General features: G+C 36.2%; 1 protein-coding gene across 2 annotated transcripts in view; it reads right to left on the bottom strand.

Annotated features, from left to right (window-relative positions):
• Positions 1-17774, bottom strand: part of MLIP (muscular LMNA interacting protein) — a 259696-nt gene that overhangs the window by 72856 nt on the left and 169066 nt on the right. For both annotated transcript variants that reach the window (XM_059178281.1, XM_059178280.1), the window contains 4 exons: positions 14788-14853; positions 14621-14704; positions 14447-14503; positions 2003-2047 (listed from right to left, as the gene is read on the bottom strand). In XM_059178281.1, coding sequence (XP_059034264.1) covers positions 2003-2047; positions 14447-14503; positions 14621-14704; positions 14788-14853 — 252 coding nt within the window. The remainder of the gene's footprint in view (positions 1-2002; positions 2048-14446; positions 14504-14620; positions 14705-14787; positions 14854-17774) is intronic.

The raw sequence follows: 17774 nt of genomic DNA, 5'->3' as shown, positions 1-17774 counted from the left end.
TTTCTTCTCAAAATAAATGTATCAGACATCACTTGGTAAATATAACAACTATAGCCAAATATTTAGAAGTGTGATTTCCCTATGATTTGGCACCAAAGAACTGGGTTTTACATTCCACCATAAAATTATCCTTGATAGTCTTCTAAAAGACATGGACATATTTGAGGTCTCACAAAGAACAATTTAAATGTCATATTGTAAGAGAAAGTAAAAAAATAAAGCTTCTCACTCAAGAAACCAAATGTAATCAAAGTGAAGAATGTCATCTGAATCAGAGTTCATATTTGGTCTAGTCTATACTAATCTATTTGATGATTCATTGTTAACATTGAATGACTCAAATGCTCTCAGAAAGTTTGGGGCAAATATTAACCTACTTTAATTAAGTCTGATAACTTATTGAAGAATAATTTGAAGTAAATTCTAACTATGGAGCTTGAAGCAGCCCCTCCAGAATTATTCCAATTGCTACCAAGTTAACTACCCACAGGGAGGGACAAGAGGATGTTTATCAGCCCTCCCCATCTTCTTGTGAATGAGTCTCCATCAAAGGCACTTTGGTGACAGGTAGGAGTAGGTGAGAAAGACATGAGAAATCAAAAATTTGCAGTTATTTTCTCCTGGGTCTGGCTCTTGTAGCATGTATTAGTCACAAAAAGTATTGAAACCGCTTTAGGGAACTTTCATTTCTTGTATTCAACTTCAGAAGCAAGGAACTCCATTAAGTCATGGCACTTCTACTCTTCCCAAGATAAAAAGGAGGAAGAGAAAGGGGAGGCATAGATGAAGGGAAAAGCAAAGGCAAATAAGAGGAAGAAAGTGAAGAACTATTATTTATTCCTGTCTGTCAGGACTACATCAAGGGCCTTTCATACATTAACTAATATGAATCATACATAAGGCAATTATTCGTTTCCCAATTTTATAGATGAAAAAATTAAGGCATAGAGAGGTTAAGTTATTTTACCAGGATCAGACAGCAAATAGCTATGTTATGATTTAAACTTGGGTATAGTCTACCAAATGTCTCTAGTCTTTTAAGTATTACTCCAAATGGCTTTCAATAAAAACGAGAGTGAAATCTTCTGGGTAAATACTCTAAGAAGTGTTCCTATCCATACCCTCTAAACATCATTTCCTAAATGTGATAAAATTCAGTTTATTATTTGCTTAGGGAGATCCGAATGAAGGCAGAAATACAAAAATTGGAAAGAGAATATGTCACAAAGTATGCAATTAATGACTATGCATTCTTGATGATGATGATGATGATGATGATAGTGATGGAAATAGCATATTAGAAAATATAAGGTATAACTTAAAAGAAATAATTTACTGTTTTGCTTTAAACTAAAAACTGAACACTTGCTTAGGAGAAGATCTTGTTTCTGTTGAAGCTGGCCACAGGGTGGATTATGAGTTGAGTAAAGAATGGAAACGTGATGGGGCTATATGTGTGTGCCTAAGGCATTCACAGCCAGAGCCATCATTAATTGAATCAAGTGTGTGAGTCTCTATATACACATCTATTAATCTATTTTTGCTCCTAAGTGAAAATTAGTTTATTTGACAATAATTTAAATAAAAAAGAAAGCAAAAAACTAGTCAAAACCAGCTAAACTGGCCATCCCATTGGAAATTGACAAATCTTAATGGTTCAAGTATATGAACTGAATCCTTTATGATAAGCACAATAAACTTTTACAAAAATGAAAGTGTCATTGAAGCTCTGATATTTAGAAAGACAGAAAAGAGGTGTTGGAGTTCCATTTTATTCAGCCAAACTAATCAAACTAGACCTCACTTAAGAAGGAATTTAATCAATAAACTTATCTGACCTAACCTGATCTTCCACATCTGGGTGAATCACACCATCCTACCCCTTTCCACTTATGAAAAATACCAACTAATTCAATATTAATGACTGTATAATTGAGTTCCCTCTAAAGCATACACATCCACCCATTAAAAAAGCAGTATGTATCACTATGAAGGGACTTACATATTTGGTTTCTCGACCAGCTGCTCTTGGAAGAGTTGTAGGCATCTGTATGGAAAGAAAAATAATTATACTACTGAAGTAACCACAAAAATACTGAAAGATTCGACTTCTGGGATAAGTGTTCACTTTTGTGTGTGTGTGTCATTATGAATTTCTAACCATTCTGCTCTCTTTTCTGTACAAAACCCTGTTCTTCTGAAAACTATTTCATTAAACTACATCGCTTCATTATTCTTTTCATTGTCATTATCTATCAGTTTTCTGACAAGTTTTCCCATATTTACTGATGACATCCATTCATGAATCATAATGGCCCCTTACGGGATTTCTGCCATTTCCAAAATTCATACAGAAGTCTCTAACCTCTCACTTCTTCAAGCCACTGAACTCCAAAGGTGTTCTCATCCATTCCATTTCACTCATCCACTCTCAGGATCATTCCTAGACTTTGCCTTCACAAATAAAATGGGAAATCTGTAAAATTTTAATTTGAGCATCCTACTCTGAGAATTCTATCTCCCATTCACTTCTCAAATGTCCCCAATACAACATTTCTTTAACCCCACTGAGACTCCAAAATCAATGAGTTTTACCAGTTCCATTGTGGTGTTATTACCCCTTAGTTTATATATATTTCAAATTATCAGTTATTTTAATACCTTAATTTCTCTGGCCTGTCTCTTTATGGTAAACTCACCCTAAAAAAAAAAAAAAAAAAAAAAAAAAGAGAGAGAGAGAGAGAGAGGGGAAGAAAAGAAAACCATAACCCTGGTGGACCTTATCATCTATTTTCTCTAAAATTGAAAAGCAAAACATTGTGAAGAAACTCTCTCACACAAGCTAATTGATTTCATTACAAATTAACAGTTACCAACTTCAAATGAGCATTCAGTACTGCCCAGTAAGCCTCTAATTTTTCTCTTGTAGGCCCACTTTCCTACTTTCTGAAATGAGATATGTTATTTGAGTCATTTATCTCCTCAGCAAATATTTATTATATATCTACTATGTGCCAGGAACTTTCCTATACCCTTCAGTTTATAACTAAACAAAACAGACAAAGATACCCTGTCCTTGAGGAGCTTACACTCTAGCAAGATAGAAGGTAAACAATAAAATAATGAATAAGTAAATTATACTGTATGTTGCAGGTAAATCATATATTTCACTATATGTTATGCAAAAAAAAAAAAAAAAGAAAGAATTTGAAACCTAGGGTAATGTAATCTTCCAGAGAAAATCTTTTCTTCTGCCAAAGACCTTATTTCTTTCAGAAAACCCAGGTATTAAGAAGGTCAAGAGTGCTGAGGGCTTTTAAATAGGATGGCCAATCTAGAGAAGGTGTCATTTGGATTAAGATTTGAAGGAAGTGAGGGAGCTGGCTATGTACAATCTAAAAAAAGGGCATTTCAACAAGATGGAACAAATGTAAAGTTCTCAAAATGAATTCCCACCTCAGAATGGTGGCTCAAGAACTCAAAGCAATCCTTTCAAAATAGACAACAATAATTAAAATATTCAAAAGAATATTGGCATGTTATTTATAAACATTTATTTATAAAACATCAATGAGCTAATAAAAAAGAAAAGAAAAGAACTCGGGCGTAAGATCAGGAAAAGATGGGAATCCAAATAGATGATGAGTCAAGCATCTGAGACTGGCTTTTATCCTAAAGATGTTTGCAAACAATAATGAGTTGCTTGAGAAACTGATCCAAACTTTTGACTGTCTCAGAGATGTAGAGAGATAAAAGTCACAATCCATGATCCCCAAGAATAGAATGAGCCTCAGAACTAAGAATGATCTAGAAGTTCTCCCACAGTCTTCAGGCTTGCCTCGAATCATGAAAACAACTGTTTAGAAAAAAATCATCCCCAAACCGTAGATTAAATGAAGAAATCCTTCCTTGCTAATGCTCCTGGTGTCTGACAGAAGCAAAGAAAAAGCTCTCTGTAGTAAGATAATATCATCTGAACCCTCAAATAATTTCTATAAATTAAATTTTGAGTAGAATATCCAACACACAATCAGATTCAAACACACAACGAGGTAAGTCAATGTGAGTGAAAATAAGCAGAAATAATGAACAACCAAAAAACAGGCACAGAGAATCCAGAAATCCGTTTTCTAAGAACCAGACTGAAAACAACCATAGTTACCAACATGCTTTTTCTGAGATAAAAGTTAAGCATGCAGATTTTTACAAGGCACTAGAGACTATAAGAAGCGATATAACTGATTTGAAAACAGGACAAAACGTGCTAAGACAAGAGCATGCTTGGCACATTCGAGGCACAGGAAGGAAGCAGACAGAGCGGTCATGCTGGGAGCAGGGAAGGAGAGCAGGGGAGCAGTGATGGAAGGGCTGGGACACCAGATCATAGAGGCCCTTCCAGGAGCTTGTAAGGATTCTGTTTATATCTAAAGGAAATGTGTAGGCACTGCTGGTTTTCAGCCGTGGGGGGCCATAATCTGACTTATGCTTGAAAAGGGTCTCTTTGATGTGTTAAAAATGAATCATAGTGAAACAAGGATAGAGGTAAAAAAAAAAAAAAAAAAAAAAAAGTATTGCACTATCCAGCAAAACATGAGGATGGCTCAGCAGTACAAAAAGCATGAAATAATCATATTCTACATACATTTTAAATCTACAGCAATAGGGATTCTTATAGCAACGTGGAATATGAGAGAAGGAGAAGAAAACTTGACACCAAAGTTTCTAGCCTTGTGCAAACAAAGATTAGAATTCTATAGGTGGAGATGGGAAGGGAGGATATGAAATAGTTTTTATGGGAAGAAATCTAGATTTTAAGTTTTCAGATATTTATTAAAAATCTAAATGGAAACAGAGAACAGATATCTGGGAGAACAGAATTTGGGGATAATCCCAGACTAGAGATAGAAATTTGAGAGTTGTTAGCATAGACTTGTCTTTCAAAACACCAAAGGAATGAATACAGAGAGGAATGACAAGTCCGAGGATGGAGTCCAGTGTCCCTTTAGCCTTCATAGTTCAGGAAGAGGAGGATAAGCCAGCATATGATCCTAAGAAATAATAATGGCAAGTGATGTGGGACAAAAGCTGAGAGAGCAGTGTCCTGGAAGGCACTAGAGGAATGTGTGCAAAAGAGGAGGGTATGTCTACTATCTCCAATTTTGCAACTATGGCAGCTCTGACCAGAGCTGAGTTTATAGCAATGGGAAACTGGGGAACGTGGTCTGGGCAGCACAGTGAGGGCACAGACCTGGAGGGGATTTATGGGGAAGGAGGAATTGAAATCAGAACACCTAATGGTTTTCAACTTTTTTTCTAATTTCTTCCCCATTGTATGGTTGCTTTTCAATCTCAGTTAATAATCTTAAACCTTGGGGCGCCTAGGTGGCTCAGTGGGTTAAGCCACTGCCTTCCGCTCAGGTCATGATCTCCGGGTCCTGGGATCAAGTCCTGCATCGGGCTCTCTGCTCAGCAGGGAGACTGCTTCCTCCTCTCTCTCTGCCTGCCTCTCTGCCTACTTGTGATCTCTCTCTGTCAAATAAATAAATAAGATCTTTAAAAAAAAATCTTAAACCTTTCTTCACTGAAAAGTGTTAGTAATTGCATAACTAAAAATATGGGTTTACAAAATCCTTCATTTTCCCTCCATCCACCTACAAACATGCTTGCACCCACACCTGACATTTCCTCTGTTTTCTGTTCTGTTACAAGGGCAGGTTTCCAGGTTTTAACCAAATTATATTTATTTGAATTAGGCTGTAGGTTCTATGTCCTTCTGAGGGATTTTCATCCTTCAGGATCTCCCTTTCTTTGTATAATTAGTACCTCCCCTCTAGTGAATCTACCGCATGCCAACTTGCTCTTATCATTTTCAGCTTTAAAAAGCAACCCAGAGGGGCGCCTGGGTGGCTCAGTGGGTTAAAGCCTCTGTCTTTGGCTCGGGTCATGATCTCAGGGTCCTGAGATCGAGCCCCACGTTGGGCTCTCTGCTCGGCGGGGAGCCTGCTTCCTCCCTCTTCTCTCTCTACTTGCCTCTCTGCCTATTTGTGATCTCTCTCTGTCAAATAAATAAATAAAATCTTTAAAAAAAAAAAAAAAAGCAACCCAGAAATCCCTTGACCCTACTCCAGACCCAATTTCCTTCTCCCTTTCACAGCCCAACATTTCCAAGTAGTTGTTTCTGTCTGTTTGTTTTACATATTCTGTCTCTGCTTTCTCATCACATACCACTTTTCAACATCAGTGATAAGGGCAGCAGAGGGGTAATATGAGGGAGAACAATTTAAGGGTGGTGAAAAGAAGTATCTCTGAGGATAATTTCAAGATGTCCCTTCAGCCTGGCTGGGGGAAAAGGGGACAGTGGAGCACAGGTTTGGACAACTGGACAGTTCTTGAGGCCATCCTCGGAGATGACAATGGAAACGGCTCTTTGAAGAGGAGCGTGGAGAGCCATAAACAAAGGTACAGAGAGGCAAAGAGGAACGCCATCTCCAGGGTAGGAAGAGAATGGCACGGGGAGAGTGGTTGACATTACAGCTTTCTACAGCCTGAAACACATGTTCTTTCTGTTCTTCATAAAACAAAAACAAAAGATAAAACTCAGCAGAATTGGCCAATCCTAGGCCCTAGGCTTTTGCATCTTCCACCTAGGCAGCAGGCACACATAGAGCTAAGCAAGCCGATAAGCTCCAAGAACTTTGAGTTTCCATGGAAAAATAGTAAGAATCTGAAAAATGTGAACGCTGTAGGAAAAAACAATGGTGCTGTTATTCCTCTCCTAGATTTTTACACAAGAGAAACATGTTTATACAAAATCTTGTTTATAAGTGTTCTTAGAAGCTTTATTGGTAATAACACCTAAGCAGAAATAACCCAATTGTCCATCAAGTGGTGAAGACTTAGCCTATGGTACGACCATATGACGGAATACTACTCAGCAGTGAAAACAAATGAACTATTGATACATGCAAAAACATGGATGAATCTCATCTGCTTTTTACTAAGTATAAATAATGAGACTCAGAAGACCACATACTGTTTAATTCTATTTATATGACATTCTTGAAAAGGTAAAAGTATAGAAACAGAGAAGAGATCAGTAGCTGTCTGGTACTTCGGTTGGAGGGAGGGACATACTACAAAGGAATACAAGGGAACTTATTTATTTGATGGAATGTTTTGTACTTCAGACATGGTAGTGGTCACACAACTGTATTATGCTTTGTGAAAACCCATAGAACTGTACACTGAAAGGGTAAATTTAACAATGGGTAAACTATACCTCAACAAATAGGACTTTAAAAAAGAAAACTATATCCGACATAACAAATAACATAGAAATTAAAGGACAGAATAGATACTGAACAAATTCTTGATATCAAATCAAGGAATCCCCTTGAAGAAATTAGGAAGCAGTAAATAGAAAAAAAATGTATAAATATTAAGGCTTATGGAAAACAGAAAATAAAAGGGACAAAATCACTTTATAAGAGCCCCAGGAGGAAGAAACATTTGAAAACTATGACTAAAAATTATCCTGAATGTAAGAGGCAGAAAAGATTGAAGACTTCAAAGGAGAGGTCACAGAGAGTACTAATCCAGACATGTAAGAGAAAAAAATGCACCTTATGTTATAAGAAAAATCAGTCACATTAGAGATAAAATTCTACAAACCAAGAAACAAACTCTTTTTTAAAATTTTTTATTGTTATCTTGTTAGCTGACCTACAGAACATCATTCATTTTGGATGTAGTGTTCAATGATTCATTAGCCCTATAACACTCAGTGCTCATCACAACACAGTATTAAGGAAGAAACAGACTCTTAATTCTATAGAACACACTGATGGTTACCAGAGAAAAGGTGGGTGAGGGGATGGGTTAAATAAGTGGTAGGGATTAAGGAGTCTACTTGTGATGGGCACCAGGTGTTGTATAGAATTATATTGTACACCAAAAACTAATATAACACTAATATAGGTTAACTATACCAGAATTAAATAAAGAAGTAAGTACTGCTCCAAAAAAAAAAAAAAAAAAAAAAAAAAAAAAAAAAAAAAACTTAGAAAGAATACAGAGCCACTTGGTAAATGATCATTCTGTAGCAGAAGATTAAATATCATGCTGGCAAAATACTTCACAAGTATGTTCTTGAAGAAAAAGAACGTAGGGAAAAAAGTGTTGAAGAGATAGGACCTATAATTTTCTGTTCAACAAAACTGTAATTTAAATTAAAGGGCAAAATAAAGATATTCTCAAAAACATAGACCACAAAGCCAACACAAAAACACCTTGTTGTATATAATTTTCAGCAAGATTCCACCAAGAAAAAATAAATAAATCCAGGAGAAAGCTATCAGTGTGTGAGAAATCAGGATCTAAATAAAGAAGATATCAAGAAAGATATAACACAGATATTGCAAAGTGTATAGGAAGGTAAACATAATTATTATCTTTAACAAATTATGTGCAACTAAGCAAAGAAAAGGTAAAGTAAAATAGTCATTTTTTTTTTTAAATTTTCAAGTCAGTCAATGTCAAAATAGTGGAAGGAAAGCAGGGGGAAAAAAAAAAAAAGATTTAGGATCCCAGATAAACAGATTCTCCGGACTGAATATAAAAGTGATATCCAGAAATATATTGTCCTAAAAGTAATTAGACCAGAGGGTAAAACATTAAAAAAAAAAACAAGTAATAGAAAAAATAGTAAAAAAGTAATGAGGTATGAAAGTAATAGAAAATAGTAACAAAAGATATAGCTAGGAAAACATGAATTTAAAATTGCATACATATATTACCTACATGGAGGTCACTGTTTTCATACTAGATTAAGAACAGCCTCAGGATCAAAAGGATTATATATGCTATTTTTTTTAAGATTTTATTTATTTATTTGACAGACAGAGATCACAAATAGGCAAAGAGGCAGGCAGAGAGAGAGGAGGAAGCAGGCTCCCTGCTGAGCAGAGAGCCCGATGTGGGGCTCGATCCCAGGACCCTGGGATCATGACCTGAGCCAAAGGCAGAGGCTTTAACCCACTGAGCCACCCAGGCGCCCCTATATATGCTAATAAGGATATAAAAATCAAAAAGATGAGAATGAACACCACAAATAAGCAAAAGCAACACAAGTTCATAATATACAAGTCAAACCTAATAAACACTACTCTAGCTTTATCTTTGTCTTCCTCTAGGCAGCAATTACCACGATTACATTCTCTTACTCTCGTAGCTTACCACATAGTTCTAATTTTCCTCTCACAACAATGGACATTTCTTCTCCTCTACTGGCTTCTCCTCTACCTCTTTTATTGGACCTACAATATTTTGTTCCTTGGAGCTCTCTGTAGGGCACTCCCAACATTAATGTGCCCATCATCTCCAGATCTCTCCTACAAGTTCCAGACATACCAGTTTAAGGCCCCCTGGTACACACTTCAAACTCATCCTGTCCAAAGTGAACATACCCCTCTCCCCTCTTCCACATTTTGCCTTCTACATAAATGTCTGTGCTCAAGGCAGAAACCTGGAGTTCATCCATGATTTTACTCTCCTAGACTACTTCCATCCAACCCCGCAGCAGGCCTAAAATATCTCTCAAACCCACATGCTCTCCTCTAGCCCCCTGAACCCACCCCACTTAGGCCATCATCACTGACTGGTCCTCCACAGCAAAGCCCCCCCACAGCAGCCATCTTGATCATTGTCAATCAGTTTATATTATTCCCCCATATTTTTATATCCCTCCATCTGCCATGGTTTCCAAATTTCACACTATTAAATATAAGAATACCTTGTTTTATTGTGCTTCACTTTGTTGTGCTTTGTAGATAATGTGTTTTTCACAAATTGAAATTTTGTGGCAACCTGTGACAAAAGTTTATCAGCACGTTTTCCAACATTTGCTACTTTGTGTTTCTGTGCCACTTATTGGCAATTCTTGCACTATTTCAAACTTTTTCATTATTGTTCTATTTCTTATGGTGATCTGTGATCAGTAATCTTTGATGTTATAACTGTAATTATTTTGGGGTGCCATGAGCCATGCCCATGTCAGATGGCAAAGATGTGTTCTGACTTCCCCAAAAGCCATTCTGCAATCTCTCTTCCTTACCTTGGTCTCCCTATTCCCTGAAAAATAACAAAATTGAAAAATTGAAATTAGGTCAGTTAAGAACCTATAATGGCCTCTTAGTGTTCATGTGAAAGGAAGAGTTGCACATCCCTCCCTTTAAATCAAAAGCTGGAAATGATTCAGCTTAGTGAGGAAGGCATGTTGAAAGCCAGGAGAAACCCAGAGCTAAGCTTCTCCTGCCAAACAGCCAAGTTGTGAATGCACAGAAGTTGTTTCAGGAAATTAAAAGTGCTACTCCAGCAAGCATACAAGTGATAAGAAAGAAACAGACTTATTGCTGATGTGGAGAAAGATTTTGCCATCTGGGCAAAAGATCAAAGTAGCCAGTAACATGCCCTTAAGCCAAAGCCTAAACCAGAGCAAGACCCTGACTCTCTTCAAATCTCTGGGAGAGATAAGGAAGGCTGGGAGAGATAAGGAAGCTGCAGAAGAAAAGCTTGAAGCCTGCAGAGGTGGGTTCATGAGGTTTAAGGAAAGAAACCATCTCTATACAACTCAAGTGCAAGGTGAACCAGCAAATGCTGATTTGGGAGCTGCAGGTTATCCAGAAGATTTAGGGAGAATTCATGAAGGATTCAATGTAGATGAGACAGCCTCATATTGGAAGAAGGTGCCATCTAGGACTTACATAGCTAGAGAGGAGAAATCAGTGCCTGGCTTCAAAGCTTCCAAGGATAGGGGCCAACTCTCTTGTTAGGGACTAATGTAGCTGGTGACTTTAAGTTGAAGCCAGTGTTCATTGACAATTCTGAAAATCCTAGGAATAATCCTTGAGAATTATGCTAAATCTACTCTGTGCTCTATAAATGGAACAAAGTGTAGATGACAGCACATCTGTTTATAACATGGTTTACTGGATATCTGAAGCCCACTGTTGAGACCTACTGCTCAGAAAGAAAGATTCCTTTCAAAATATTACTGTTCATTGACAAAAGAACTGGTCACCCAAGAACTCTGATGGAAATGTACAGCAAGACGAATGTTGTTGCCATGACTGCTATTCCAACATTTATTCTGCAGCTCATGGATCAATGAGTAATATTGACTTTTAAGTCTTACTATGTCATTTGCAGCAACATGGAAAGATCTTGAGGATATTATGCTAAGTGAAATAAGTCAGACAGAGAAAGACAAATACCATATGATTTCACTTATATGTGGAGCATAAAAACAAAACAAACAAACAAACAAAAAAACAAATGAGCCAACAAATAAACAAAACCAGAAAAATACTCATAAATACAGAGAACAAACTGATGGTGGCCAGAAGGGAGGAGGCAAGGGAATGGTCAAATGAATGAAGGAAAGTGGGAGGTATAGGCTTCCAGTTATGGAATGAATAATTTACAGGAATAAAAGATATAGCATAGGGAATATAGTCAGTGGTATAATAATAGCATTGTATGCTGACAGACAGTAGCTACAATTGTAGTGACATAGGATAATATACGGAATTGTCATATCACGATGTTGCACACCTGAAGCTAATATAATATTATGTATCAACATACTCCAATTTTATTGATTTTATTTATTTGTATTTTTTTCAAAGAGGAGGAGACCAAGCATAAGCCAAAGGGGGGCGGGCTGAGGAAGAGAGAGAATCCCTATACCTCAATTTTTTTAAAAAAGAAAAAATGAAAAGAAAACTTTCTGGACAGGATTCACCATTCTTGATGCCATTAAGCACATCTGTGACTCATGGGAAGAGGTCAGAATATCAATACTGACATGAATTTGGAAGAACTTGATTTCAACCCTCATGGAGGACTTGAAGGAGTTCAAGATTTCACTAGGGGAAGTAAGTGCAGATGGGGTGGAAACAGCAAGACCTAAAATTGGAAGTGGAGCCTGAAGATGTGCCTGAGTTGCTGCAATCTCGTGATCAAACTCGAATGGATGAGGAGTTGTTTCTGGTGGAGGAACAAAGAACACGGCTTCTTGAGATGGAATGTACTCTTGATAAAGATAGTGGGAAGATTGTTGAAATGATAACAAAGTATTTAGAACATGACATAAACTTAGTTGTTAAAGTTGTGGCAGGATTTGAGAGGACTAACTAATTGTGAAAGAAGTTCTGCGGGTAAAATGCCATCAGACAGCATCACACACTACAGAGAAATCATGGAAGGAAGAGTCCATTGATGAGGCAAACTTCATCGTTGTCTTGTTTGAAGAAATTGCCACATTCACCCCGGCCTTCAGCAATCCCCACCCTGATCAGTCAGGAGCTATGAACATGAAGGCAAGACCCTCCACCAGCAAAAAGGTTATTACTCTCTGAAAGTTCAGAGGACAGTTAGCATTATTTAACAATAAAGTATTTTTAATTAAGATATGTCCATTTTTTTCTAGACATGTTATTACACACTTAACAGACAACGATATATCGTGAACATAAATTTTATATGTATTGGGAAATGGGAAAAAAGCACTTGATTCACTTTATTGCAATATTTACCATACTGCTATGGGCTGGAACTGAGCCTTCCATACCTCCAGGGTATGCTGTAAGTATCTAAGTCACTATCCCTAGCCCACCGTTCCATTTCACATGCTCGGCCCCTGGTTCCTTATACTGCAGCCATACTCGCCTTCATCTTCATACACACTAAGTTCCTTCCTGCCTCAGGAAATGTGCATGTGCTTACACCTAAAAGCTCATTTCCCTGATCTCTCTATACTTTGGACTCTTCCCATCTTTGCTCTCAGCTTGAATTCCTCTTTCTGATCACTACATCCAAAATATTACCTTGCTTACGTTACCTTGCTCGCCATTATCTCCTTAATGCCTCACACCATCAGGCCCATAGTAGGCCCTTAATAAATACTTGCTGAATGAAACAATTGTCTTAAATTTAGTGACCGAGAATAATGTATTTTAATACTATAAGCATTAAATATTTGTTAAATAAATCAATAATATATATTATTCACATAGTATTACTTAAGTTCTATTCCTATTTTAAAATATAAAGTACTTTTTATATGTTCAACAAACAGAATGAAAATATACTTTAAAATTTATGTAGCTTCAAAGAAATCAACATTTCCTATTTTTAGATTAAAAGACTTAAAGAATATACAATGAATAGGCAAATATAAAAATTACAATTTTCTATTTGTAGGTCCTCTCTGCTAAAATATCATTTGTTAATACTGATGATTATTAGTTACTGAGTTCCTATGTCATTATTCATGGATAATTATAGTTTTGATAATCCAATCAAAAATTAGGATACTCTTCTAGTCATAAGCAATTCTGTACATTTAAAACCTGCTTTGTATATACAATGTACAACTTTTATTTTATTTTTATTTTTTTTTAATTTTATTTATTTATTTGACAGAGAGAGAGAGAGATAGCAAGAGAGGCAACACAAGCAGGGGGAGTGGGAGAAGGAAAAGCAGGCTTCCTGCTGAGCAGGGACCCTGGCAATGCAGGGCTCAGTCCCAGGACCCTGGGCTCATGACCTGAGCCAAAGGCAGATGCTTAATGACTGAGCCACCGAGGTGCCCCCACAATGTACAATTTTTAAAGGGAACCTGAAAAAAAACATTTACACTCACTCAAAGAGTGAAAATAAAGTTGACCAAAAAACCTTAACAATTATAAAGAAAAAGCCACAACCATTTTGAAAATTTGATGAGATCTGTATTAAGCATTCAAAAAAAAAAATGTAGCATTTTATTCCAATAAACGAAAATGACTATTATAAGAAGGAAATAATTAAATACTCGGTTAAAACAATTAATGACTTAGTAGTATCCTAACAATCTAAAATATCCAGGTTTCTGTCCCTGTGAGTCAAAAAACAACAAAATAAGCTTAGTCGACCAAAAAGAAAAAGTTCCAGAAATACCTGTGTGAAAGCTCTTAGCCTAATGTAACTTCGGTCTACTTCCTTTCCCACTTCTGCAATTCTAAGTGACTGAGAATTACATAAGTACTGAAGCTATGGTATGAGATAAAGATAAGCCACAAATTCTATATGCGGTTCTTAAAATGCTTCTTGAAATGCCAACTATAAGGACAAAGTCTAACACTTTGGCTTTCAAACTGTTTGAACTTTGTAACCCTGAACATGTATACTTACATACATACATGTAAACAAATTGAAACATACTTCAACAATACTACCCACTAGTTGTAATCAAGTCTGATATTTTACATTCCTATTATTCTGTTTTTAAGAGACTGGTTGCTATTCAACTAATTAACTTTCCAATTCACGACAGGGTCTTAACCTGCAGTTTAAAACCATTGTCTAGTCACTCTTATGGTTCAGCAAATTATATCAAATATATACATACTTTCATTGTGTCAGAACCCAACAATGTCTGTGAGGAACTCGAAGGAGAGTCAGAATGCTGGAAAAGAAAAAAAAAACAAGAAGGACAAACCTAAGACGCATCATACTCAAACAGAGGAAAATGAAGAGAAGCGAAGCAAATGTTTGAATTGCACATTCTAGTCTAAGGCATTACCATAGACAAGGAATCCTGTAAGACCTTATCAATGGTAGCACAGAGCTCTTCAGTTTGCTGCCTGAGCTGTGCAGGGAAACAAAACTGGAAGAATTGAAACCAGGTACTGAGTTAGCAATGAGTTTTGGTCTTTTGTTTCAAAAGCATGGGTAATCTGAAGTCATTACCTCCAGAGGTGGGTCTAAAGTGTTGTCCTTGAAGACACTTTCAGTCTTGGCTGGTTCGTCAAGCGCCTAGTGATAAACAAAATAGTTCTCTTGTGAGGCTTTTAGTCAAATATACCTGTAGTATAAAAGTCTCTTCAAAAAGCCCTGTATCTCAAGATTTCAAAAAGGAAAAAAAAAAAAAAAGACTTTGAATCATTGATGATGATCTATTATCTGGCATAGAAGCATTGCTCACATCTGCCTAGTTTCTCCAATGTAATGAGTATCTCCAATATACGGTATTGAAATAAAGAAAGGAAGCCAAACTTTTTAACATACACACTGGAACTTGGACACGTTATACATCCAGATGACGCTTGTCCCCTTCAAAGAAATCACGTTGGGAAGTGACATACAGAAACAATGATGTAGCCCTTTCTCAAAATACCACAAAAACTATTTTTGAGAAAATGTTTCAGGGTCAGTTTAATAAGAAACATGCACACACAAGAAAGAAACTTGCCTAATTTTTAATCATTTAGGTATAAAAAATTTGGGTTACCTGATTCATTAGACTTGGCCTCGGATGACATCCAACTCTTTTGAAAAATACTTTTTGTTTATTGTGATATAGGTCAGGTATCTACTTTTTATTTATTGTGATATAGTTCAGATACCTATTTTAGACATATAGATTAGATATGGAGAAAGATGGCACTCCGTACCGTGTTCATACGCCATTGAGAATAATTAGTTTCACATAATAATGGAAACCAGTATGCATTCCTCCCTGCTTGCTTTTTCATCTTCTACATGAACCTGAGAATTCATCACTCATTAATTTTGTGTTTATCATTACGTGTACGCCTTTAATTTTTAAAATGTAGCAATATATTTATACATCACTAAACAATATATAAGGTTATGTTATGCAAATCTTCTAATTTCATATAAAAACAAAATATGATTCTGGAACGTTTTTGTGCTTGTTTGCTTGCTTTAAACCACTTTATTGAGATACGGTTGAAATAGAAAAATCTGTACCTATTTAACATATGCAACTGATGTGTTTGGAAACAAGTATATATCCATGAAACCATGTCAACAGTCTATTGCCATAAACACGTCCATCACCTCTGAAAATTTCCTCTAGCCCTTATTATTGTTTTCCATATAGCTATTCATTTAGTTGTTGGACCTCCACATTATATCCCATTTTATGCATATTCCACAACAAAATGGATACTTCTTCGAGTGCAGAATATTTAGGGTGCCCCATATTTTCCCTATTAGAAACTGTTAACAATTATCTCCCATGTACACTTTTCTTTATAACATATTTGTAGTTGAAGACTAAAGAAAAAGATAGCTTTTTCAGATACTGTGAAATTTTTCTTTAAAACAATTGTATAGTTTTACACTCGTAACTGCAATAAATGAGAGTTCCTGTTTTTCAGACTTTGAAGAATCTTAACATCCTGACATACATAAAATCTCTCCCTATGGTTTTAGGTTGAATTTGCCTGATAATTTTTGAGGTTGGGCCTCTTTTATGTATTTACTGGTTATTCATGTTTCCTTTTATATATGTATTCATTGTTCTATTGGGTAGTCTGTTTTTTATTCATTTGTTGGAAAATTTTATATAATTTTGATGCAAAGTATTTGTCAGTTAGATGTGGCACACATGTCTTCTCCCAGTCTTGCCTTCCCTTTTCATGATTGCCGATATGTCTTATGATAACACACACAACTTTTCATTCCAATACAGTCAAAGTTTTCATCATTTTCCTTTGTGATTTAAGGAACCCTTTTCTAACCTAGTAAGTCACGCCCTTGGGTGGAATTCTTAAAATTTGGGTTGCTTCATATGTGGTCTAAATCCTTCGTGCCTCACAACGAAGCTGGGAGTTGGGGATTCTTCCCCAACCACGTGGAGCTGTGCCAGCATTGGAGTTTATAAGGACAGGGTATCTTAGCCTTTTCTTTTTTTTAACCTGTTTTGATATTCTCATTCATCCAGTGTGTAAGAGTCACTCACATAGTTTCTGGATTTTTCTCAGAGGGAATTGTTCAACATACAGCTGTACATTTGGTGTGTCTATGGGAAGAGAAAATTTCAGAAGTCTCATACTGCCATCTTGGTCCCACTCCTTTATCATCTCTAATATTTATTTGTGTCTACCTACTTTTTTTTTTTTTTTTAATTTTTTATTTTTTATAAACATATATTTTTTATATACATATATTTTTATCCCCAGGTCTGTGAATCACCAGGTTTACACACTTCACAGCACTCACCAAATCACATACCCTCCCCAATGTCCATAATCCCACCCCCTTCTCCCCAACCCCCTCCCCCCGGCAACCCTCAGTTTGTTTTGTGAGATTAAGAGTCACTTATGGTTTGTCTCCCTCCCAATCCCATCTTGTTTCATTTATTCTTCTACCCACTTAAGCCTCCATGTTGCATCACCACTTCCTCATATCAGGGAGATCAGTTTCTCCAGAGAATGATCAATTTCTCATCTCTTAATTGAACTACATATTGGCATTGACCTTCTTTGACATATTCATATTCCATTTCAGGAATATATGTTACTATCTGTAACTAATTCCTTCCCTCTACCTTTTTTTGGATTTATCCTAACCTTTCTGAATGTATTCCTTTTGTTGCATTTCACAAGTCATTACATTATAAGACAGTATGATCGCTGTCATTCCGTCTTCAATACATCTTTAAATACTTCTGTTAAGATTACTTAGACTCATGGGCTATTTAAAAGAGGTTTTCTCTATTAATTTTTCAAAATGAGGATTTTTTCCAATTTTAAAATTATCTATTTTAGTTATGCTATAGCCAGAGAATTTTTTCTTCATAAGTGACTTTTTATGAAGTTTGAGATTTATGACATAAGACACGGTTTTATAAATATTCCATTTATGCTTAAGAAAATATCTATCTTCTGTGGTCTGCAGGCTTCTTCATGTAAGTGTGTGTCTATCTG

The sequence above is a fragment of the Mustela lutreola genome, chromosome 6, assembly GCF_030435805.1.
Source record: "Mustela lutreola isolate mMusLut2 chromosome 6, mMusLut2.pri, whole genome shotgun sequence".
Lineage (NCBI taxonomy): Eukaryota > Metazoa > Chordata > Mammalia > Carnivora > Mustelidae > Mustela > Mustela lutreola.
The sequence above is the reverse complement of the archived record's forward strand: the minus strand, read 5'-3'. Positions and strand labels throughout refer to the sequence as shown.